This window comes from Panulirus ornatus, chromosome 4 (assembly GCF_036320965.1).
Source record: "Panulirus ornatus isolate Po-2019 chromosome 4, ASM3632096v1, whole genome shotgun sequence".
Classification (NCBI taxonomy): Eukaryota; Metazoa; Arthropoda; class Malacostraca; order Decapoda; family Palinuridae; genus Panulirus; species Panulirus ornatus.
Window position 1 is genome coordinate 62531048 of NC_092227.1, and position 26541 is coordinate 62557588.

The window sequence follows — 26541 nt, forward strand, 5'->3', positions numbered from 1 at the left end:
GTATTTTTTCTATATTGTAAATTCATCAAGAAAACCTCTTATCTAAAGACAACAGACTTTTCTGCGTCCTAAAGACATGCTGTCTAGCCAGCTTATAGATGGAACAGGGACGATATGCTTTAGCTATGCAAGATCATGAGTAACATTTACGATAAAACTACATGAAATGTTGAAACGGAGCAACATCCGTATGACAAGATCATACATGTTTTGAAGCTACATAAAGAAGGGTGCAGACTGAATATGAGTAAATAGTTGATATATGGAACTCACTGTTGCATGAAATTGTTCTGTTGAATGCCCTCAAGTGTCACCTGGATAAGTAACATCATACGACTTTCGTTCCAAGGTCAATACGCAATAACAATTAGAGATGCTATATGTACATAATGACAAAAACCTCAGCAAACACAAGAATGGGTAACAAGCAATACGTTCCACGAGTTTCGTCCTGTCAGTCTTCACATAAAGTTGATATAAGAGATGTCATATTGAAGAAAATTCTAAATTAGGAATATACTTAAATCAGTTTACGATAAGGTATCGTACAGGATGCACAACATAAGGAAGAATATTTATGAAGCCATTAGAATTGAAAATAGCAGAATATAGGCTCAAGTACTAGGTATGAGAAAGAGCGAGTCTCACAACTTTGAGAGCCAATCAAAACCCTGGACGCTGGAACTCATTCACCAATCAACGTTCAGTGTTTAGTAAACAATTTTCAATATGATTAAGTTGCAGCGGGAGAGTTGAAGAGTATTGTTACTGTTGTACCTTAGTTCAACGCAATGCTCTGTTGATTATAGAAGTATGTTTTACAACCACATCTGCTTGGGTAGGTAGTAGCTTTTACCTGCAATCACTGTGTTTGGTAGTGTCGTTGTCTTCATTACCATCAGCTGGTAGAAGCAGGTGACATGCAGGCTCCAGGTGATACAAACATACTCTGTTGACTGACTGATTTAAGATTAGTGTAGCAAAATGCATAAACTGAATATTGTAAAGTATATCACCTAGGATGGCAGAAAAAGTATATACAAATACTTTTTCCCATTTTTATTATTAAAGTGATTGCGTAAGCTAAAGAATGAAACTCAAGTACAACTGAACTAAATACAGAATAAAATGATTTCATAATTATTGAATCTTGAGCTGAGGACAGTTATTGGCACCGCTTTAGAAGGATTAGAAATTAGTTACACTGAAGATCATTAGCATTCTAAGTCTTTGGGATAATCAGCCCTACAGCCTTTGCTGGGTCGTTGATCGACCAAGTTGTTTGAAGCCACAGCCGGCAGGCTTACATATACTATGACAGCTTAGTCCGTCTGGTACACATTGTAGGTTCTTGATGAGTGCACTGTTAAGCTTTTCTGCTCTGCATCCTTTGTGGTTTATGATAATTATAGGCAAGATACTGAAAAGTCTTGGGCCCTGAATGTTCATGCCCCACAGAAGTTAACAAAATTTGTCATTCAGTCGGTAGATCTATTTTTTAGAAGCCCCCCGGCAAGAATAGTTCAGGTAATTTGATTAGGATTAATACCATTGGTCATAAAAAAACTATAGATTTACCGTAAGTTGTTCGCTATTTTTGTGCATATTGCACCTGTGGATTTTGGAGGTAATATTTTACGAGTCTTCCATGCTTTGTGCCAGTAGGACACTATTTCTGATTGTCATTTAGGAATCATACCTCTTAGAATTTTACAGGTATAGATGATGATGTACTACTCCCACTACAGCCACTAGAGCTGTATCATCAGTGAACAACAACTGACTTGCTTCCCAGGCCCTCTCATCCCCAACAGACTCGCCCCTCTCTCTTAAAACTCTTGCAGTTACCTCCCTAACCACCTCATCCATAAACAAATTAAACAACCATGGAGACATCATGCACCCATGCCGCAGACCAACACTCACTAGGAACCAATTACTCTCCTCTCTTCCTACTCATACGCTTGAATTTCATCCTTGGTAAAAGCTTTTCACTGCTCCTAGCAACTTCTATGCCACACCCATATTCTTAAGACCTTCCACAAAGCCTCTCTGTCAACCCTATCTTATGCCTTCTCCAGATCCATAAATGCTACATACAGATCCATCTGCTTTTCTAAGTATTTCTCACACACATTCTTCAAAGCAAACCCCTGATCCACTCATCCTCTACCACTTCTGAAACCACACTGCTTTTCCCCAATCTGATGCTCAGTACATGCCTTCACCCTCACAATCAATACTGTCCCATATAATTTCCCAGGAATACTCGACAAACTTGTGGCTCTGTAGTTTGAACATTCACTTTTATCCCCTTTGCCTTTGTATAATGGCACTATGCATGCATTCCACCGATCCTCAGGTACTTCACCATGATCCATACATACATTGAATATCCTTACCAACCAATCAACAACACAGTCACCCCCTATTTTAATAAAATTCCACTATAGTACCATCCAAACCTGCTGTCTTGCTGGATCTCATCTTCCTCCAAGCTTTCACTACCTCTTTTCTCTTAACCAAACCATTCTCCCTGAACCCCTCTCACTTTGCACACCACCCCAAACAAAACACCCTATATCTGCCACTCTGGCATCAAACATTCAACAAACCTTCAAAATACTCACTTCATCACTTCCTGTTATTAATTCCCTATTTTCCCCTTCACAGATGTTTCCATTTGTTCTCTTATCCTACGAATGTTATTTACTTCCTTCCAAAACATCTTTTTACTCCCTAAAGTTGAAGGAGTGTAAGATAATCTAGCTTAGTGAAAACCGGAAGTTGTGAATGAGTTTAAGAATCTGTAAGTAATGCAAGGATAGTTGTGCAAAAGCTAAAGTTGAGAGTCATGTGAAGGAGACAAAATAGATGTGTAATGAAAGCTCCAATGAATGTCAGAAATTCAATCATGGTTTATGCAATAAGTTTGCATGAAGCACTTCCCATTTCTGATGGCTGGGTGGTTGAAATAGATGTCCTCCACTATATAACTGAAATTTGGAGGACAAAAAGATTGAAGATGTATGAAGGTTATGTGTTGTGAAGAAGGTATTGGAAAGGCACATGGTTGAAAGTCATATTGAATGGTATGATTATGTAAAATGTATGGTATATGATAAATGTAGGTGGTGTGGATGGAGATATTGATCTAACCTGACAGAGATATAGCTTTTAAAATGAAAAAGTGAAGAGCACTTTTATGAGTGAGGAAGTCCATGATTCACATAAACAAACTAGGCCTGCATGGTTCCATCTGCTGCCAGATCCACTCCCAGATATCTAAAACACTTTACTTCCTCCAGTTTTTCTCCATTCAAACTTACCTCCCAATTGACTTGACCCTCAACCCTACTGTACCTAATAACCTTGCTCTTATTCACATTTACTCTTAACTTTCTTCTTTCACACACTTTACCTAACTCAGTCACCAGCTTCTGCAGTTTCTCACATGAATCAGCCACCAGCGCTGTATCATCAGCGAACAACTGACTCACTTCCCAAGCTCTCTCATCCCCAACAGACTGCATACTTGCCCCTCTTTCCAAAACTCTTGCATTCACCTCCCTAACAACCCCATCCATAAAGAAATTAAACAACCATGGAGACATCACACACCCCTGCCACAAACCTACATTCACTGAGAACCAATCACTTTCCTCTCTTCCTACACGTACACATGCCTTACATCCTCAATAAAAACTTTTCACTGCATCTAACAACTTGCCTCCCACACCATTCCACCAATCCTCAGGCACCTCACCATGAATCATACATACATTAAATAACCTTACCAACCAGTCAACAATACAGTCACCCCCTTTTTTAATAAATTCCACTGCAATACCATCCAAACCTGCTGCCTTGCCGGCTTTCATCTTCCGCAAAGCCTTTACTACCTCTTCTCTGTTTACCAAATCATTTTCCCTAACCCTCTCACTTTGCACACAACCTCGACCAAAACACCCTATATCTGCCACTCTATCATCAAACACATTCAACAAACCTTCAAAATACTCACTCCATCTTCTCACATCACCACTACTTGTTATCACCTCCCCATTAGCCCCCTTCACTGAAGTTCCCATTTGCTCCCTTGTCTTACGCATTTTATTTACCTCCTTCCAGAACATCTTTTTATTCTCCCTAAAATTTAATGATACTCTCTCACCCCAACTCTCATTTGCCCTCTTTTTCACCTCTTGCACCTTTCTCTTGACCTCCTGTCTCTTTCTTTTATACATCTCCCACTCAATTGCATTTTTTCCCTGCAAAAATCGTCCAAATGCCTCTCTCTTCTCTTTCACTAATAATCATACTTCATCCCACCACTCACTACCCTTTCTAATCTGCCCATCTCCCACGCTTCTCATGCCACAAGCATCTTTTGCGCAAGCCATCACTGCTTCCCTTAATACATCCCATTCCTCCCCCACTCCCCTTACTTCCATTGTTCTCACCTTTTTCCATTCTGTACTCAGTCTCTCCTGGTACTTCCTCACACAAGTCTCCTGTGGTATTGTTATTATCTACAATAGTATTTCTTTTACCAGAGCTGCATCATGAGTAAGCAGAAGACTGAAGTAAAGGTTATTGTCACATCCCATTTGGAAGGGAAGAATCTTGTAACCAAACATAATGGAAGAGATGATAAAGCCAAGTAAGTATGATTTTTCAAAGCTTTGCATAGTTACGATGTGTTCAAAAATGTTCTACTTCTAAGATGAAAGGTATTTGTGTCCTGTTGAATATTGCTAGTAATGTATATTTTTTAATGTGCTTATCTGAATATTCGAATATATTATGTACTTTGAATACCTTTGATGGCAGAGATATTGTACGGTGTTCACTATGTCTTGTTTGTTTAGCAGTGTTGTTTATAACTGCTGCTGCATACATTGTAGAATTGTTAATCCTGGCCTCATTTAGAAAATTTTTGGTCGTTTATTTACGCTTCTTTTCCATGTTTGTTTATCAGATGTAGACCTTTAATTTTGGTTCATAGTACATTGCTGTAATAATCTTTCCACCTTTTTGCTGATCTTAGTAAATTTTTCGTTTGAGATAATCTTGGTGTGTTCCAAGGTATTATTGGAAACTTAATTTGTTTCCTCCTCCTTTACATACTGTTAGACTGGTTCTTGATCTCACTTTGCTGCCAATTATGTATCATTAGGTATTTTTCTCATCTTTATAAACTGTACAAGTTCTTTTAGCATCTATTAATTGTTCATAGTTCCATTCCTTTGATGTGCTTATTAAGTGTTTTTGAATTCTCTCATTACTTGTATGTTTCTGCTTGTATGGTTGGTGACCATACAACACAGCAGTTTTCAGTTTTGCTTCAAAGATACACAGTGAACATTTTCATTATTAGTTTCCTTTCTCTTAAAGTGAAAGTTCTCATTATCATTCTTATTTCTCATCTTGATAGTGCTATCTTATAGATGACCCAAATCATTGTTGACAAGACTCTAACATTCATCCCCTGTCCCCTTCCACTTCGATAACTTTGTGTTCATTAGAGGAGTCTCCCTATTATACTTGACAGAAGATATGGTTTCTTTACCAACAGCCTGTGCAACACAGTGTCAGATGCCTTCTGGCAGTCTAGGAAAACGCAACCCACTCATCCATCTCGTTTAAAATGAAGGTCTTTTTTAAGGATAAGGGATTTGTTACACATGACTGATTCGATGTTGTGTCTCTTGGGTAGTGCTCTATTGAAGGCAGTCATATTATCTAGTCTAGTGTTTTTATGCCATACTTGTCGTAGAGACTGGTTTGTAGCTCAGGGCAAGTTCCCAATCTCCATCTTTTACCATCCTCCACTCTCTTGGCATTACACCTTTATCCTGTGATACTGAAAAAATTTTCAGTTGACAAGTTAGATGTATCTGCAAACTCCCTTAGCACATTAAGAGAATAAATTGAGGCTTTTTTCTTTCAAATTATTCGCCATTTCCAGTGTTAGCAAGGTAGCGTTAAGAACAGAGGACTGGGCCTTTGAGGGAATATCCTCACGTGGCCACCTTCTCTGTTCCTTCTTTTGGGGAAAAAACCCCAAAAAACCAAGAGGGGAGGATTTCCAGCCCCCTGCTCCCTCCCCTTTTAGTCGCCTTCTACGACACGCAGGGAATACGTGGGAAGTATTCTTTCTCCCCTATCCCCATCCCCAGGGATAACCTATATGCCATATGTAGGTAATGTCCTTAAAAAAAGTCCTTTGATGTTCTGTTTTTATTTTATCTCGGAGTTTAGTATGGTGTTTGGTCTCGCTTTACATTGTTTTTCACAACGAGAGCACTTATGAACTTGCCATTCAGCAGTGCTTCAAGCAAAAATTTTTTCACTTGATGAATTTTTGGAAAATCTTGGCTTATTCCTTTGCTTTTCCACATTCTTTTCAGTTTCTTATCTTATTCCTTGTCTTGTTGCAATCATTCCTTGCTTTCTCATGTTTTTCAAAAGGTGGCTGGCTATTGTGCTGCTTAAATCTCCCCTTCAGTATATTGTTATGGTCTTCTGCTTTTTGATATTTGTTGAATTATGTCTTTTATTTTATATTTCCTCTCTGTTAGCATCCAGTGGTATCTAGATTTTAACTCCGTTCTAGATTTCATTGAGTCTTCAATAGAATTGGTCTGTATGTTAGCTGTGGAATTCCATTTCCCAATGTATGTTTAAAAATGAATTTTATATCTTTGTGTAATTACCATGATTATATCTCCTCTGCATCAAGCTTCCTTACTGATCCCATTTGTATGTCATCAGTAACCACATACTTAAAGTATTGCATAAGCACTTTTTCCAGTTGACATGTTTAATGTATTTAGTTTCCATGTGACTATGTATAAAGACAGTGTCATGAATTTCAGCTCTTTACCATTAGCTATTAATCCATCAGCGTTTGAATACATTATTTTTGTTCTGAAATTACTAGCTCCTAACAATCCTGCCCTCACTACGTATGTGTTATCTCCAGTCTTTTGTCTTCTGACTGCATTCTTTGCTTCTCTCCAGTCTAACATTGATTTATCACATATATGAAAGCCGGCAAGGCAGCAGGTTTGGATGGTATTGCAGTGGAATTTATTAAAAAAGGGGGTGACTGTATTGTTGACTGGTTGGTAAGGTTATTTAATGTATGTATGACTCATGGTGAAGTGCCTGAGGATTGGCGGAATGTGTGCATAGTGCCATTGTACAAAGGCAAAGGGGATAAGAGTAAGTGCTCAAATTACAGAGGTATAAGTTTGTTGAGTATTCCTGGTAAATTATATGGGAGGGTATTGATTGAGAGGGTGAAGGCATGTACAGAGCATCAGATTGGGGAAGAGCAGTGTGGTTTCAGAAGTGGTAGAGGATGTGTGGATCAGGTGTTTGCTTTGAAGAATGTATGTGAGAAATACTTAGAAAAGCAAATGGATTTGTATGTAGCATTTATGGATCTGAAGAAGGCATATGATAGAGTTGATAGAGATGCTCTGTGGAAGGTATTAAGAATATATGGTGTGGGAGGCAAGTTGTTAGAAGCAGTGAAAAGTTTTTATCGAGGATGTAAGGTATGTGTACGTGTAGGAAGAGAGGAAAGTGATTGGTTCTCAGTGAATGTAGGTTTGCGGCAGGGATGTGTGATGTCTCCATGGTTGTTTAATTTGTTTATGGATGGGGTTGTTAGGGAGGTGAATGCAAGAGTTTTGGAAAGAGGGGCAAGTATGAAGTCTGTTGGGGATGAGAGAGCTTGGGAAGTGAGTCAGTTGTTCGCTGATGATACAGCACTGGTGGCTGATTCATGTGAGAAACTGCAGAAGTTGGTGACTGAGTTTGGTAAAGTGTGTGAAAGAAGAAAGTTAAGAGTAAATGTGAATAAGAGCAAGGTTATTAGGTACAGTAGGATTGAGGGTCAAGTCAATTGGGAGGTAAGTTTGAATGGAGAAAAACTGGAGGAAGTAAAGTGTTTTAGATATCTGGGAGTGGATCTGGCAGCGGATGGAACCATGGAAACGGAAGTGAATCATAGGGTGGGGGAGGGGGCGAAAATCCTGGGAGCCTTGAAGAATGTGTGGAAATCGAGAACATTATCTCGGAAAGTAAAAATGGGTATGTTTGAAGGAATAGTGGTTCCAACAATGTTGTATGGTTGTGAGGCGTGGGCTATGGATAGAGTTGTGCGCAGGAGGGTGGATGTGCTGGAAATGAGATGTTTGAGAACAATGTGTGGTGTGAGGTGGTTTGATCGAGTAAGTAATGTAAGGGTAAGAGAGATGTGCGGAAATAAAAAGAGCGTGGTTGAGAGAGCAGAAGAGGGTGTTTTGAAATGGTTTGGGCACATGGAGAGAATGAGTGAGGAAAGATTGACCAAGAGGATATATGTGTCGGATGTGGAGGGAATGAGGAGAAGTGGGAGACCAAATTGGAGGTGGAAAGATGGAGTGAAAAAGATTTTGTGTGATTGGGGCCTGAACATGCAGGAGGGTGAAAGGAGGGCAAGGAATAGAGTGAATTGGATCGATGTGGTATACCGGGGTTGACATGCTGTCAGTGGATTGAATCAGGGCATGTGAAGCGTCTGGGGTAAACCATGGAAAGTTGTGTGGGGCCTGGATGTGGAAAGGGAGCTGTGGTTTCGGGCATTATTGCGTGGCAGCTAGAGACTGAGTGTGAACAAATGGGGCCTTTGTTGTCTTTTCCTAGTGCTACCTCGCACACATGAGGGGGGAGGGGGAAGGTATTCCATGTGCGGCGAGGTGGCGATGGGAGTGAATGGGGGCAGATAGTGTGAAATGTGTGCATGGGTATATATGTATGTCTGTGTATGCATATATATGTGTACATTGAGATGTATAGGTATGTATATTTGCGGTGTGGACGTGTGTGTGTATACATTGTGTATGGGGGTGGGTTGGGCCATTTCTTTCGTCTGTTTCCTTGTGCTACCTTGCAGACGCGGGAGACAGTGACAAAGCAAATAGAAAAAAAAAAAATGAATATCCTGCTGAATTCCACCTTACCTGTAGGTTTCTTATCTCTCCTTAGTCTTTCCTGGCTTGATGACGTAAACATATTTGGCCATCCTTCATGTCTTGGTTATAACTGCCAATTTTTCTCCTTTGCTTTATCACAGAAATTGCATCTTGCGGTGCCATAGCTTCTAACATTTTTTAGTTTGCATTTTCTTCTTTCCCTTCTCTTTCTTATCTGTTGTATGATCTTGCAAACTAAAAGTGATCATTGATATACATCTGTCATCACTTCTGTCTGCTAATCTTTTTTAATTTTGGAGCCGTCCACTTTTCAGTTAGATCCCTCTGTAGAAGTGTCTACCTTTGCGTCTTTTTGACTTGGACTATAACCCCTCTTGTAGCTAGCAAGCACTGGTCCTGTATGATATATACTTTTCCAATCCTTCCAAAACTAGCCCATAAACTTCTCTGATTGCTTAATTTCTTACAGTGTTTATTTTACTAGTGTACCTCTGTTTATATGTTGCAGGGTCTTTTTTTCCTTTCCATCACTACATCTTCTATGTCTGTTTGTCTCTTGCCAAAATTGCTCCCTCCGAACTTCCCTTCCCACTGGTCTCTTCAGTCTGTATGTGTGTGTGTGTGTGTATATGTTAGTCGTTTTCTGTATAAAAGCAGCTGCTGATAATCTTATTTTGCATTTCTGTGCTGTGTCTCTTCATTATGTTCTGTATGTGTGTTTGTCCTTTCCTCTGCCTGACCTGCTGCTGGTATCGATTCTGCAGTTCCCTGCCCAATAGATTCTGCATGCCTTTTAGTCCTTTCCTCTGACTGGACATCCTCTTGTACATCCAGAAAAGACCTTTCAGACAGTGTTTGCATTTTGATGGCTTCACCTTCATCCTTCTTGTATTGTATTTCTTGATTTCCCTTCACTATATTGTGTATCTTTTCATAATGATAAACTATATTTCTTAAATTTCTTAATTCCTCACTGATCTCATGACCCTTCATGATCCTCAGTTTTTAACTCGCTCGTTGTGTTGTTTTCTGGTTTTGTTTCTTATCTAGCGGCCCTGATACAATCTGTCCACTTAGCCTTCCCTTTTGTCTGAGGCAGAGCTGACTCGCATAGACATCCTAAGAGGTTTGTTAAACATTACCTTCTTTCCCTAAAATCATGTTCTTTCTTTCTCATGTAATTTCTCCTCTGTTTAAAGTCATCCATATGCTCTAATGATCTCTTTCAGACTCTTACACTCCATACTCATTTGTGATACCGCTCTGTAGTACAATCTCCGTTCCTGGCCTCCTTTCTTGTAGATATGTAAGATGTTCACCCTTGTCCATTCCCGTGGCACTCTACTGCTCTCTAGCCACCTTTTGAATACTTTTTCAGGAGATTTAACTCGTGTATCTGCAAACACTTTCATCAGGACCATGAACTTTGTATGGGTCAAGACTTTTTAGTATTCTGTAAATGTCTTTTTATTTTCTTTTTTTTGATATCTTAATGTTTTCTAAAGCCTTTGTTCTATTCCATTGCAGTGGTATTGAGTCAACAGTGGCTTTCACTATGAATACATGCTGAACTTTGTTTTACAGTTCCTCATTTACTGTATCCCTACATCATCATCATCAGGAAGCCTTCTCTCTGAATCCCTTTGCCTGATTACCTGTTCTTAATTGACAGTTGATTCTTAATGAATTTGGAAAAGTTTTAGATTGCCTCCTGCCTTGTCCACAATATTCTTTTCAGAGTTTTTTGTTCCTCCTTTTCTCCATTCTATATTTATTTCTTGCTCTCTTATATGTTGCAAATGCTGGCTGGCTGAAGTGTCGACTGTATCTTCACCACTGTATGGCCTGAAGCTCCTTTGCTTTTTACATCTTTAATGAAACCATTCTTTTCTCTTTTTATCATCCTCTTTGAGTTTGAGGCTCATGGTACCCATTTTTGTACTCCTTTACTGTAAAAATCACAGAACCTCTTTCCACAAATCTCAGGTTTCTAGTTATTGAACTCCATTTCCCAGTCTCCCTTACCATGGACATTTGTATTGTATGTGTGTGTGAGAGAACTCAAAAGTAGTCATACCTTTGCATATTTTACATCTAGTTTGTACATATATTCAAACCTTTTTAAGGAGATTTATATTTAGTATTATATGAGAAAACAGGGCTACCTTGCTAATGTGGGAACAAAGAACAGATAAAAAGAAATGTTATATTACCCAAGGCCCCCCTTCTCCTTTTGTGATCCAGGGGCTCCTGTGCTTCAGAGCTGCACTAAAGTCAGTAACAGGGATAGGATAGACTTCTCTGAGGTAAGAAGTTCTTTGACAAGATTGTACTGTTTCATCAACTGAAGAAAATAACAGCCTTGCCAGTTGTGACATGTCACTCACATTGTGTAACCTTGTACAGGTCTAGTCTAGTAACATCTTTATATGAAGTAGGTAAGTGCATTCAGATTGTTCTGAGTATTTTTAGTAATTGAGATAATATCCATTTTAGGATGAAATCTGCAATGAATACCTCATCACGCTTCCATTCAACTGAAATGGAAAGTGCATTCATCTTGAAGACTCCAACTAGATCATCCAATAGTGCCACAGTAGTGACTCCTCGCACACCTGCTGCTGCAACTCAAGTGATACCCCCTGTCACCACACCTCGATTTTCTGATAGTCATACAGCTGCTCCTTGTACACGTGTAACATCTGATTCTCAAGGTACAATGACCTGTCATTCTGTTCCTTCCCCATTGCCATCTTCAAAGCGCTCCACTGTGCGGGCTAATCGTACCCCTCTTCAATTTGCTGCATCCAAGAATCCTGGAATGAGCACACCAAGGTTAGATAGTCTTCATTTGTTATTTGTACTTAATACTTAGTACCTTGAATTCTGTTCTAATGGACTGGCTGCCAAATTCCATTATATCTTGAGTGTATGCTAGGGGCCTTGGAAATTCACATCTTTGTTATTAATGCTTTAAACTTTCTTTGGTTCATTAATGATTATTTGTTTTAGGTCACCCCCTGAAACTTGAGGTGTTCAGGAAGTAACAAGATCACTCAGAAATCTGCTATCATGTAACTCAAAAATATAGGCCTTTGTATGACAAAAAATTATGCATTTGTGTGAGACCACAAGCATTGACCAAGTTGGCACTAACCAAGCTGTGTATTGTTTCTTCTTGAGATTTTGAAAAATTTTCTTTGTAGGTTTAAAGTTACAAGAAATGGCATTGCGGCATTAAACTATTGTTTTTATTTATCAATTATACTTGATCACTGTTTCCCACATCAGTGAGGTAGCAGGAAACAAGTGAACAAAGACCCATCCACTTGTATAGGCCCATAGCCTAGCGGTTAGCATGCCTGCCTCTTGCACAAGGGGTCCCAGGTTTGATCCTGGCTGTTGGAGGTTTGTATGTTCTATGAAGGTGCGCGTTCATATGCACTTTATTCGTATACATACATATATATATATAATTGAATGGCATGGGCTATAGACAGGGTTGTGTGGAGGAGGGTGGATGTGTTGGAAATGAGATGTTTGAGGACAATATGTGGTAAGAGGTGTTTTGATCGAGTAAGTAATGAAAGGGTAAGATAGATGTGTGGTAATAAAAAGAGTGTAGTTGAGAGAGCAGAAGAGGTTGTATTGAAATGGTTTGTTCACATGGAGATAATGAATGAGGAAAGATTGACAAAGACGATATACGTGTCAGACGTGGAGGGAACGAGGAAAAGTGGGAGACCTAATTGGAGGTGGAAGGCTGGAGTGAAAAAGATTTTGAGTGATCGGGGCCTGAACATACAGGAGGGTGAAAAGCGTGCAAGGAATAGAGTGAATTGGACCGATGTGGTATACCAGGGTCGACATGCTGTCAGTGGATTGAACCAGAGCATGTGAAGCATCTGGCCTAAACCATGGAAAGTTTTGTGGGGCCTGGATGTGGAAAGGGAGCTGTGGTTTCAGTGCAATATACATAACAGCTCGAGACTGAATGTGAACAAATGTGGCCTTTGTTTTCTTCTCCTAGTGCTACCTTGCACGCATGCGGGGGAGGGGCGTGCCATTTCATGTGTGGCAGGGTTGTGGCGGAAATGGATGAAGGCAGCATGTATGAATATGTACATGTGTATAGATGTATATGTCTGTGTATGTATATGTAAATGCTACATAAAAATTCATCTGCTTTTCTAAGTATTTCTCATATACATTCTTCAAAGCAAACACCTGATCCACACATTCTCTATCACTTCTGAAACCACTCTGCTCTTCCCCAATCTGTTGCTCTGTACATGCCTTTACCCTCTCAATCAATACCCTCCCGTGTAATTTCCCAGGAATACTCAACAGAGTATATGTATATGTTGATATGTATTTGTATGTGTATGTATATGTGTTTGTATATGGGTGGATGGGTCTTTCTTTGTCTGTTTCTTGGTGCTACCTTGCTAATGTGGGAAATGGCGATCAAGTATGATAGAATAGAATAGATACGTATGTAATATAGGAGTTTTGCAAGTATGCGAAAGTGTTTGCTTTAAAGAATATGTAAGAAATGCTTTGAGAAACAGATGGATTTATGCGTGGCATTTATGGATCTGGAGAAAACATGGTAGGGTTGATAGAGATGCTTTTTAGAAGGTCTTGAAAATAATGGTGTGGGAGGAAAGCTGCTGAAAGCTGTTTGACATTTATATCAAGGGTGTAAAGCTTTTGTAAAGCTTTTTTAAAAAGCGAGATATACATAAGTATTCATATGTAAGTAGGAGAGATGGCCAGAGAGCGTTATTGGATTACGTGTTAATTGACAGTTGCGCGAAAGAGAGACTTTTGGATGTTAATGTGCTGAGAGGTGCAACTGGAGGGATGTCTGATCATTATCTAGTGGAGGCTAAGGTGAAGATTTGTATGGGTTTTCAGAAAAGAAGAGTGAATGTTGGGGTGAAGAGGGTGGTGAGAGTAAGTGAGCTTGGGAAGGAGACTTGTGTGAGGAAGTACCAGGAGAGACTGAGTACAGAATGGAAAAAGGTGAGAACAATGGAAGTAAGGGGAGTGGGGGAGGAATGGGATGTATTTAGGGAATCAGTGATGGATTGCGCAAAAGATGCTTGTGGCATGAGAAGAGTGGGAGGTGGGTTGATTAGAAAGGGTAGTGAGTGGTGGGATGAAGAAGTAAGATTATTAGTGAAAGAGAAGAGAGAGGCATTTGGACGATTTTTTCAGGGAAAAAATGGAATTGAGTGGGAGTTGTATAAAAGAAAGAGACAGGAGGTCAAGAGAAAGGTGCAAGAGGTGAAAAAGAGGGCAAATGAGAGTTGGGGTGAGAGAGTATCATTAGATTTTAGGGAGAATAAAAAGATGTTCTGGAAGGAGGTAAATAAAGTGCGTAAGACAAGGGAGCAAATGGGAACTTCAGTGAAGGGCGCAAATGGGGAGGTGATAACAAGTAGTGGTGATGTGAGAAGGAGATGGAGTGAGTATTTTGAAGGTTTGTTGAATGTGTTTGATGATAGAGTGGCAGATATAGAGTGTTTTGGTCGAGGTGGTGTGCAAAGTGAGAGGGTTAGGGAAAATGATTTGGTAAACAGAGAAGAGGTAGTAAAAGCTTTGCAGAAGATGAAAGCCGGCAAGGCAGCAGGTTTGGATGGTATTGCAGTGGAATTTATTAAAAAAGGGGGTGACTGTATTATTGACTGGTTGGTAAGGTTATTTAGTGTATGTATGACTCATAGTGAGGTGCCTGAGGATTGGCGGAATGCGTGCATAGTGCCATTGTACAAAGGCAAAGGGAATAAGAGGGAGTGCTCAAATTTCAGAGGTATAAGTTTGTTGAGTATTCCTGGTAAATTATATGGGAGGGTATTGATTGAGAGGGTGAAGGCATGTACAGAGCATCAGATTGGGGAAGAGCAGTGTGGTTTCAGAAGTGGTAGAGGATGTGTGGATCAGGTGTTTGCTTTGAAGAATGTATGTGAGAAATACTTAGAAAAGCAAATGGATTTGTATGTAGCATTTATGGATCTGAAGAAGGCATATGATAGAGTTGATAGAGATGCTTTGTGGAAGGTATTAAGAATATATGGTGTGGGAGGCAAATTGTTAGAAGCAGTGAAAAGTTTTTATCGAGGATGTAAGGCATATGTACGTGTAGGAAGAGAGGAAAGTGATTGGTTCTCAGTGAATGTAGGTTTGCGGCAGGGGTGTGTGATGTCTCCATGGTTGTTTAATTTGTTTATGGATGGGGTTGTTAGGGAGGTGAATGCAAGAGTTTTGGAAAGAGGGGCAAGTATGAAGTCTGTTGTGGATGAGAGAGCTTGGGAAGTGAGTCAGTTGTTGTTCGCTGATGATACAGCGCTGGTGGCTGATTCATATGAGAAACTGCAGAAGCTGGTGACTGAGTTTGGTAAAGTGTGTGTGAAAGAAGAATGTTAAGAGTAATTGTGAATAAGAGCAAGGTTATTAGGTACAGTAGGGTTGAGGGTCAAGTCAATTGGGAGGTAAGTTTGAATGGAGAAAAACTGGAGGAAGTAAAGTGTTTTAGATATCTGGGAGTGGATCTGGCAGCGGATGGAACCATGGAAGCGGAAGTGGATCATAGGGTGGGGGAGGGGGCGAAAATCCTGGGAGCCTTGAAGAATGTGTGGAAGTCGAGAACATTATCTCGGAAAGCAAAAATGGGTATGTTTGAAGGAATAGTGGTTCCAACAATGTTGTATGGTTGCGAGGCGTGGGCTATGGATAGAGTTGTGTGCAGGAGGGTGGATGTGCTGGAAATGAGATGTTTGAGGACAATGTGTGGTGTGAAGTGGTTTGATCGAGTAAGTAATGTAAGGGTAAGAGAGATGTGTGGAAATAAAAAGAGCGTGGTTGAGAGAGCAGAAGAGTGTGTTTTGAAATGGTTTGGGCACATGGAGAGAATGAGTGAGGAAAGATTGACCAAGAGGATATATGTGTCAGAGGTGGAGGGAACGAGGAGAAGTGGGAGACCAAATTGGAGGTGGAAAGATGGAGTGAAAAAGATTTTGTGTGATTGGGGCCTGAACATGCAGGAGGGTGAAAGGAGGGCAAGGAATAGAGTGAATTGGATCGATGTGGTATACCGGGGTTGACGTGCTGTCAGTGGATTGAATCAGGGCATGTGAAGCGTCTGGGGTAAACCATGGAAAGCAGTGTAGGTATGTATATTTGCGTGTGTGGACGTGTATGTGTATACATGTGTATGGGGGTGGGTTGGGCCATTTCTTTCGTCTGTTTCCTTGCGCTACCTCGCAAACGCGGGAGACAGCGGAAAAAGAAAGAAGAGAGGAGAGTGAATGGTGTGTGATGTCACCATGGTTGTTCAGTTTGTTCTTAGATGGGATATTGAGGTAGGTAATGCGCGATTCTCGAAGAGAGGCAGTATGAGTGAGATGGAAGGGCCTGGGAAGTGATTAAATCATTGTTTGCTTGTGATATAGCACTGATGGTAGATTGAAAGATTGAAGTAACTGCAGAGATTGGTGACTGAGTTTGGAAGAATGTGTGAAAGGAGGAAGTTGAGATTAAATATGAATAAAAGCATGGTTATTAGGCTTAGCGAGGTTAAGAGACAGTTGGTTGGGTTGTGAGTTTGAATGGAGAAACATTGGAGAAAGTGAAGTGTTTTAGATACCTGGGAATGGACATGGCTGCGAATGGAAACATGGAAGCATGAGTGAGTCATAGGTTGTGTGAGGGGCTGAATGTTCTCGGAGCACTGAAGAATGTTTGAAAAGAGAGAACCTTATCTAGGAAAGCAAGAATGATTATGTTTGAAGGAATAGTAGGCATGGGCTACAGATAAAGCTGCATGTAGTATGATGGATATGTTGGAGATGAAAAGTTTAATGACAATAAGTGGGATGAAGTGGTTTGATTAAGTAAATAATAAAAGCGTAAGAGAGAGGTGAGAGTAACAAAACAGAGTGTGGAGCTTAAGAGGGCTTGCTAAAATGGTTTAGACATATGGAGAGGATGAGTGAGGAGAGGTTGACAAAGAAGTTATAAGTTTCAGAAGTTGAGAGAACAAAGAGAATGGGGAGACCAAATTGGATATGGAAGGATGGTGTGAAAAAATTTTGAGTGATCGGGGCTTGAACATGCAGGGGTGTGAAAGGAGTGCACAGGATAGAATTAACTGGAGCAATGTGGCATACTGGTTTTAAGTTGCTGAAAGTGAATTGAACTGAACTAGGGCATGTTGAGTATCCAGGTTAACCCATGGAAAGGTCTCTGGGTTCTGCTTGTGGATAGGGAGCTGTGGCTTTGGTACATAGCTCATAAGAGCTAAAGAATGGATGTGAGTAGATGTGACCTTTCTTTGTCTATTCCTGGGGCTGCCTCACTAATGTGGGAAATGGCAATCAGGTATGAAAAAGAATATTTTTCATGTATGATCACCGCTTCCCACATCAGTGAGGCCAGGAACAGGCAAAGAAAGGCCATATTTACTTACTTCCTTTCTTAAGCCATCATGTGTAATGCACTGAAACTGCAATTCCTAATCCACAACCAATCCCCACAGACCTTTCCATGGTCTCCCCGTCACTTCACTGGCCCTGGTTTAGTCCATTAATGGTCGATCTGTTACTCTATGTATCAGTATATTTCACACTTTCTCTTTGGAAACTCTCTCAGGGGGTTGGTCATGTTAAAAGTCTCCATAAATATTGAACTCTAGGACCTCTTCTTAGCCTTTAGTGCCTCACCCATAACAGGCCACTGGCAGAGGACAACTCTAGCATAGTGTTTTCAGAGAGTCTTATTTTATGTTCCTACCAACTACTAATACCTAATATGTTCAGCCCATTGACACCTGTATACTGCATCATTCCATTTTACTGTTTTCTGTGCGCACCTTTCACCCTCCTGCAACTTCAGGCCCCAGTTGTTCAAAACCTTTTTTCACTTCATCATTCCATCTCCAATCTGGTCTCCCCTTCTTTTTGTTTCCTCCACTTCTGATACATATATCATCTTTGTCAATCTTTCCTCATTCATTCTCTCCATGTGTCCAAACCATTTCAGCACACTGTCTTCTGCTCTCTTAACCACACTCTTTTTATTACCCCATCTCTCTCTTACACTTTTATTACTTAATGAAATCACCTCACGCTGCATATTGTCCTCAAACATCACATTTCCAACACATCCACCTTTCTCTGAACCTCTTTATTTACAACCCATGTCTCACCCCCATACAACATTGTTGGGACTTCTCTTCCTTCAAACACATCCATTTTCTCCCTTCCAGATAGTGATCTCCCTTTCCACACATTTTTCAGTGCTTCCAGAACTGCCACCATCTTCTGCAGTTTCTCATGAATATTTTCACTAGTGTTGAATCATGAGCAAAAAAAAACACGTGACACTACAGACTTCATATTTGTCACTTTCCCAGACTTGCATTTAACTCCCTCACCACTCCATCCATAAACATATTCACCAACAATGGTGATATCACACACCCTTGCTGCAGCCCAACCTTCATCTGTAACCACTCTTTTTCCAGTTATTATACTCGTCCACATGCTTTACACCCTTGCTAAAAACTTCTCACTGCTTCTAGCAGCTTTCCTCCTTCACCATAAATTTGTAAGACATTCAATAAGGCATCTTTATTAACCCTATCTTATGCTTTCTCCAGATTCATAAATGCCACCTACAAATCTTTCTGTCTGTCTGAAGTAAGTATTTTGCACACTTCCTGTAAAGCAAACATCCAATCCATGATACTACATTGCTCCTCCTAGTCTGATGCTCTTTACATGCCTTCACCCTCTCATTACCACTTTCCTGTATGGCAGCCAGTATACTCAACATACTTATACCTTAGTAGTTTGAACACTCACATTTGTCTCCCTTGCCTTTACATATTGGCACTAATCATGGGTTCTGCTGGTCCTCGGGCACCTCGCTATCCATGATCTCCACATTCACATATTGACAATCCTGATTAAGCAGTTGATAGCACAGTCACCCCTTCCTTAAAAAATTCAACTGCAAAACCATCATCTTCAGCCATCTTGCCACAATTCACCTTGTGCAGGGATTTCACCACCTGATCCCTTCACCAAACCACTGTCTATGACTCTCACTTTACATGTGTCCCTGACCCAAACATCCTCCGTCTGACACCCTATCAAAAAGACAGATTTAACAGTCCTTCAAGATACCCACTCAGAATTCTCACCTCATCACTATCTGTTACCACATCCCCCTTTGCCACCATCACCAATGCTTCCATATACTCTCTCTTCTCACTGTATTAACCTTCTTCCAAGATATTATTTTTTTTCATTATACTTCATTGCTGTTTCCTGTGACAGCAAGGTAGCGCCGGGAAACATGAAGAATGGTCCATCTACTCATATACACATATATATATATATAAATGCCCATACATGCACATATACAAATCAACATATACACGTATACATACACAGACATATACATATATGCACATGTACATTTTCATACTTTCTTGCCTTCATCCATGCCCAGCACTACCCCACCCAACAGGAAACAGCATTGCTTCCCCCTGCTTCAGCAAGGAAGCGCCAAGAAAACAGAAAAAAAAGGCACATTCGTTCACACTCAGTCTCTAGCTGTCATGTAATGCACTGAAACCGCAGCTCCCTATCCACATCCAGGCCCCATAGACCTTTCCTTGGTTTACCTCAGATGTTTCATATGCCCTGTTTCAGTCCATTGACAGCACGTCTACCCTAGTATACCACATAGTTCCAATTCAATCTATTCCTTGCACGCCTCTCACCCTCCGGTATGTTCAGGCCCCGATTGCTCAAAATCTTTTTCACTCCATCCTTCCAGTTTGGTCTCCCATTTCTTCTTGTTCCCTCTTCCTTTGACATATATATCCTCTTTTTTAATCTTTCCTCATTCATTCTCCATATGTCCAAACCATTTCAACACACCCTCTTCTGCTCTCTCAACCACACTCTATTTCCACACATCTCTCTTCCACTTTCATTACTTACTTGATCAAACCACCTCACACCATATATTGTCCTCAAACAATTCATTTCCAACTTTTTTTAGGGCTACCTCGCGCGTGTGCAGGGGGAGGGGGTTGTCATTTCATCTGTGGCGGGGTGGCGATGGGAATGAATAAAGGCAGTAAGTATGAATTGTGCACATGTGTATATGTCTGTGTATGTATTTATATGTATACGTTGAAATGTATAGGTATGTATATGAGTGTGTGTGGACGTGTATGTGTATATATGTGTATGTGGGTGGGCTGGGCCGTTCTTTCGTATGTTTCCTTGCGCTACCTCCCTAACACGGGAGACAGTGACAAAGTATAGTAAAATAATGTATTTTTGGATGCAGTATCCAAATAGGTTTTCAGAATTTCTCCATCACCCATGGTTTTTCTGTTCCAGCATACTCGTATGTTGTTATATACTGTATATATATATATATATGTACCAAGGCTCTACGGAGTATTTAAACAAAAGGTTTAACAAATGCAGCTATTTTCATTGTAAAGTACAATAGCTTATCTATAAAAGTGCCGGCCTAGATAAATGAGTCACCAGGGGCCTGCAGAAAAATGACTGGAAATGTTGCATTCAAACACTGCCCACTCCTGTGAAGCAGTTCTCTGTCCATTACAGGGTTGTTTCCACTCTGTTGACAGCTTGTTCCTTTGTGTATTCAAGTGTGCTGATACCCCATCTACCATGATTATGCCAAGAAACTATGTAAATAGTTTGATTTCTGCTACATCTGTGGTGCATTGACATTCATAGCACAAAAACATTATTTCACATCCCTTTTTAAAAAGTGCTATGAGCATTACTATGGTTGTGAAGTGGGTCACCAGAATAAAAGTTAGCCCCCCTTTTTTTGTGTTACATATGTCATGCTTCTCACAGCATGGGCAAAAGGTTCACGCCATATGCCTTTTGCCATTCCAAGATCAAGCTTCGGATTGCTACATCTGCCTGACAAATATAGATGGTATAACATCAAAATCCAAGCCTATTGGTAAATATCCTAATTTACTATCTGAAGCCAATACTTCACAGTCAGGAATTGTCTGGGCCAGAAAGTAGACCAAGTAGAGCACAGTATAGATCCAACATTAGAAGCGGGCTGTTCTTCAAGTGAACCACATTTGCTGAGTCAAGGAGATCTTAATGATCTCATCTTGATTTGAATTTGTCTAAGAAGTAAGTTAAACTTTTGGGTTCCAGGTTAAAGGGCTGGAATCTTCTCCAGAATTGAATTGGTTTGTTTTTATTGTGATTGCCATGCTGTTTTCAAAGAATATTTCTCCCTTGAAGATGGTCTGATGTTTTGCAATGATGTTCTTTCTGTTATGGATTCACTTGGCCATGAATATAACACAGACAAGTGGATGTGCTGGAAATGAGATGTTTGAGGACAATGTGTGGTGTGAGGTGGTTTGATCGAGTAAGTAATGTAAGGGTAAGAGAGATGTATGGAAATGAAAAGAGCATGGTTGAGAGAGCAGAAGAGGGTGTTTTGAAATGGTTTGGGCACATGGAGAGAATGAGTGAGGAAAGATTGACCAAGAGGATATATGTGTCGGAGGTGGAGGGAACGAGGAGAAGTGGGAGACCAAATTGGAGGTGGAAAGATGGAGTGAAAAAGATTTTGTGTGATCGGGGCCTGAACATGCAGGAGGGTGAAAGGCAGGCAAGGAATAGAGCGAATTGGATCGATGTAGTATACCGGGGTCGATGTGCTGTCAATGGATTGAACCAGGGCATGTGAAGCGTCTGGGGTAAACCATGGAAAGTTGTGTGGGGCCTGGATGTGGAAAGGGAGCTGTGGTTTTGGGCATTATTGCATGACAGCTAGAGACTGAGTGTGAACGAATGGGGCCTTTGTTGTCTTTTCCTAGCGCTACCTCGCACACATGAGGGGGGGAGGGGGATGGTATTCCATGTGTGGCGAGGTGGCGATGGGAATTAGTAAAGGCAGAGAGTGTGAATTGTGTGTATGGGTATATATGTATATGTCTGTGTGTGTATATATATGTGTACATTGAGATGTATAGGTATGTATATTTGCGTGTGTGGACGTGTATGTATATACATGTGTATGGGGGTGGGTTGGGCCATTTTTTTCGTCTGTTTCCTTGCGCTACCTCGCAAACGCGGGAGACAGCAACAAAGCAAAAAAAATAAATAAATAAATATGTGGCACATGTTTATTGATTCATCAAAAGTAATCTTGAAAACGGTTCTACTCCACAACGGAAATAAGTTTTCCTCCTATCCTTGGCTCGTGCAGCTAACATGCAGGAACCGTATGATAACGTGAAGTTTCTTTTTGAAAAAATTAAGTATGGGGACTTTGAGTGGAATGTATGTGGTGACCTAAAGGTTGTGGCCCTTTAACTTGAAATGCAACTTGGTTGCACGAAGTTCTGTTGTCTCCTCTGTGGGTGAGACAGCCAGGACAAGAAAAATCATTATATAAAGAAAGTATGGCCACAATGAACATCATTGATTCCTTGGAAGAAGAATGGCATCAGTCCTCCTTTTGTTAATTGTATGAAAATTTATCTGCCTCCTTCGCACATTAAGCTCAGGTTGATGAATAACTTCGTCAAAGGTTTAGATAACGCTGGATTCACATAGTTGAGAAATAAATTTCCCAGAATCAGTGATGCAAAAATCAAGGAGTGTGTTTTTGTAGGACCACAGATCAGGGAAGTGATTTGAGATGAAAAGTTCAACGAAGAGCTAAGTCAAGTTGAAAAAACTGCATGGATGTAATTTAAGAGAGTTTGCAAATATTTTTTGGGAATCACAGATCAGAAAACTACTGTGATGTAAAATATCTGTGACTTCATATGAGGCTCTGGGGTGCAGTAGAAGTCTAAAAATTCACTGTTTGGATTCGCACTTAGACTTTTTCCTGGAAAATCTTGGGGCAGCCAGAGATGAGTGTAGCAAATGATTTTACCAGGATTTTGGACATCTAAAACCAGTGCTAAGGAAAGTGGAGCCCCTCTTCTTTGTTGGCAGATTGCTGCTGGACCCTAAGGAGGGATGTTCCTGTGGTTAAATATTGCCAAAAATTGTACACTTCTTCATTTTAGAGGTAGTTTTTAAGTGTAATACCAGCCTTATTTATGAATGAGTAATATCCACATATTGAAAAATTCATTTGCTCTCACTTAAAAACCATGCCTTTTAGAAAAATTCTAACAGATTCAAATTCAGCATAAAAAGTACCGTAAGGTCCACCTATTTTAGTTCGTGGGACAAACTAGAGCATGTACTTTTAAACCAGATATTCCCAGTCAACAGTCCTTTTTAGCACACAAGTCCACATGCTGTCTATCATTTCCATTCACCTTCTGGAATACCCTATGACCCCAATTATTTCCTCAGTTGCCACATTACTTATTTTTTATTTAAATCTCCCATCACTAATACCTGGTCTCTTGCATCAAAACTGCTGACACACTCACTCAGCTTCTCTCAAAACACTTGCGTTTCATAATCTTCCTTCTCGTGGCCAGGTGCATAAACACTAATCTCTCATGTTTTAGTCCCTTTTCAATTTTACCCAAATCACCCTGGAGCTCACTTCCTTACCCTCTTTCACACATTCCCATAGCTCCTGCTTCAGCAGTAGTGGTCTCCTTTCCTTAGTTTTTGCCTTCACAGTAACCCCTGACTTTACTCGTAAGACATTCCCACACCATTCTTCCCCTTTACCCTTGAGCTTTGTTTCCATCAGAGCCAGAACATCGGGATTTCTTTCTTCAAACATACTACCTATGTCTCCTTTTTTCTCATCTTGTTTCATGCATGCACATTCAGACACCCCATATTTTACTGTTATTATGAGTTTGTTTGTTGCTGCAAAATTAAGACTATGCAAAAGCTTTGTATACTCTCCTTATGGTCTTGCTATCTACAGGGTGTCTTCCAGTAAATTGCCTGTTGATCCCAAGGCCTCAGCCCAAGCTAAATCATCCTCAGGAAGATCATCAATGTCGACTAAGATTTTAAGTGGCTCTAGTACACCAACACAAGGCAACACAAGGCGATCAAGTGCAAACCAACCTAGATACTCCAACCCCATGCATCGTTCCTCTGTATGTCCTTTTTGATTATACATATGTTGACATCAATTTACAGAGTTGTTTGTTTAGTTTTATGATCTTCAGTATCCTTCCTTTTTCCTTTTATAATGCATTATCAAGATACTTTAATGTGTTTGCTGTATACCCTGTAATGAAGATGCTTCTATGTAATTACCTATTTATACTGTTTCGGAAGGAGTTTTATACTAATGGTGCCTCATATATTGATCATTCTCTATTTTAACACAACTTGAATTTGTTTGTGCTTTCTGTATTAATCCATTCACTGCAGTGTTGCAACAGCTGAACCAAAAATACCTTATGTTGATTGCAGGATGTGACTATAACAACAGCCCCATAGATTTGTGCTTGAGGTATTAGCAAGAAAGATGGTGGCAGTATTAAGAAATGGCAACACATGAAGCTGATGCCAAACAATGAGCCACATATTTTTGAGTATGTGGCTCAGTAACCATCAGAGTGTCAAAAGAGAGTATGATATACTCCCACTGCTGTATCATTTTTGGCCTTGGCCAGCCCATCAAAAACCCTGGGTGTAGATACAGTAAGACTTGTTTATAGGCTGGGTGCAGTAGAGGGTTGATAGAGATGCTTTGTGGAAGGTGTGGGAGGTAAGCTGCTAGAAGTGGTGAAAGTTTTTATCAAGGATGTAAGGCATGTGTACAAGTAGGAAGAGAGGAGAGTAATTGGTTCCCAATGAATGTCAGTCTGTGGCATAGATTTGTGATGTCTTCATGGTTGTTTAATTTGTTTATGGACAGGGTTGTTAAGGAGGTAAATGCAAAAGTTTTGGAGAGAGGGGCGATATGCAGTCTGTTGAGGATGAGAGGACCTGGGAAGTGTCAGTTGTTGTCTGCTGATGATACTTGATCACAATTACCCACAACAGCAAGGTGGCACTAGGAAACAGGTGAAGAACAACCCATCCACTCACACTCTTTTTTTTTTTTTTTTTTTTTTTTTTTTTTGCCGCTGTCTCCCGCGTTTGCAAGGTAGCACAAGGAAACAGACGAAAGAAATGGCCCAACCCACCCCCATACACATGTATATACATATGTCCACACACGCAAATATACATACCTACACAACTTTCCATGGTTTACCCCAGACGCTTCACATGCCCTGATTCAATCCACTGACAGCACGTCAACCCCGGTATACCACATCGATCCAGTTCTCTCTATTCCTTGCCCTCCTTTCACCCTCCTGCATGTTCAGGCCCCGATCACACAAAATCTTTTTCACTTCATCTTTCCACCTCCAATTTGGTCTCCCACTTCTCCTCGTTCCCTCCACCTCCAACACATATATCCTCTTGGTCAATCTTTCCTCACTCATTCTCTCCATGTGCCCAAACCATTTCAAAACACCCTCTTCTGTTCTCTCAACCATGCTCTTTTTATTTCCACACATCTCTCTTACCCTTACCTTACTTACTCGATAAGGGTAAGAGAGATGTATATATATATATGCATATATGCGGATAGGGGAGAAAGAATACTTCCCACGTATTCCCTGCGTGTCGTAGAAGGCGACTAAAAGGGGAGGGAGCGTTTGGCTGGAAATCCTCCCCTCTCGTTTTTTTTTTTTTTCTAATTTTCCAAAAGAAGGAACAGAGAAGAGGGCCAGGTGAGGATATTCCCTCAAAGGCCCAGTCCTCTGTTCTTAATGCTACCTCGCTAATGCGGGAAATGGCGAATAGTATGAAAGAAAAAAAAATATATACAAAAACACTGATCACTCAAAATCTTTTTCTCTCCATCTTTCCATCTCCAATTAGGTCTCCTGCTTCTCCTTGTTCCCTCCGCGCCTGACACATATATCCTCTTTGTCAACCTTTCCTAACTCATTCTCTCCATACTCTCTCAACCACACTTTATATTACCAAGCATCTCTCTCACCCTTTCATTACTTAATCAAACCACCTCACACCACATATTGTCCTCAAACATTTCATTTCCAACACATCCACCCTCCTCTGCAAAATATTGTTGGAACTACTGTTCCTTAAAACATACCCATTTTTGCTCTCTGAGATAATGTTCTCTCTTTCCACACATTCTTCATCACTCCTAGAACCTTCACCCCTCCCCCACCCTGTGACTCACTTCCATTTCCATAATTCAGTTCACTGCTAAGTCCACTCCCAAATATCTAAAATACTTCACTTCCTCCAATTTTTCTCCATTCAAACTTACACCCCCAATTAACTTGTCCCTCAACCCTGCTGAACCTCATAACCTTGCTCTTGTTCACATTTACTTCATTTCTCTCCTTTCACACACTTTTCCACACTCAGTCACCAGCTTCTGCAGTTTCTCACTTGAATAAGCCACCAAAGCAAACAACAACTGACTCACTTCCCAGTCCCTCTTCTCCCCAACATACTGCATACTCGCCCCTCTCTCCAAA

At 40.5% G+C, this 26541-nt stretch overlaps 1 protein-coding gene across 1 annotated transcript in view; it reads left to right on the forward strand.

The window, feature by feature from the left end:
* The first annotated feature begins 690 nt into the window (after positions 1–690).
* Positions 691–26541, forward strand: part of LOC139766666 (kinesin-like protein KIF14) — a 282193-nt gene continuing 256342 nt past the window's right edge. Inside the window, exons 1-4 of the mRNA XM_071695567.1 lie at positions 691–838; positions 4557–4663; positions 11487–11825; positions 23943–24120. Of these exons, the coding sequence (XP_071551668.1) occupies positions 4566–4663; positions 11487–11825; positions 23943–24120 (615 nt within the window). The 5' untranslated portion in view covers positions 691–838; positions 4557–4565. The remainder of the gene's footprint in view (positions 839–4556; positions 4664–11486; positions 11826–23942; positions 24121–26541) is intronic.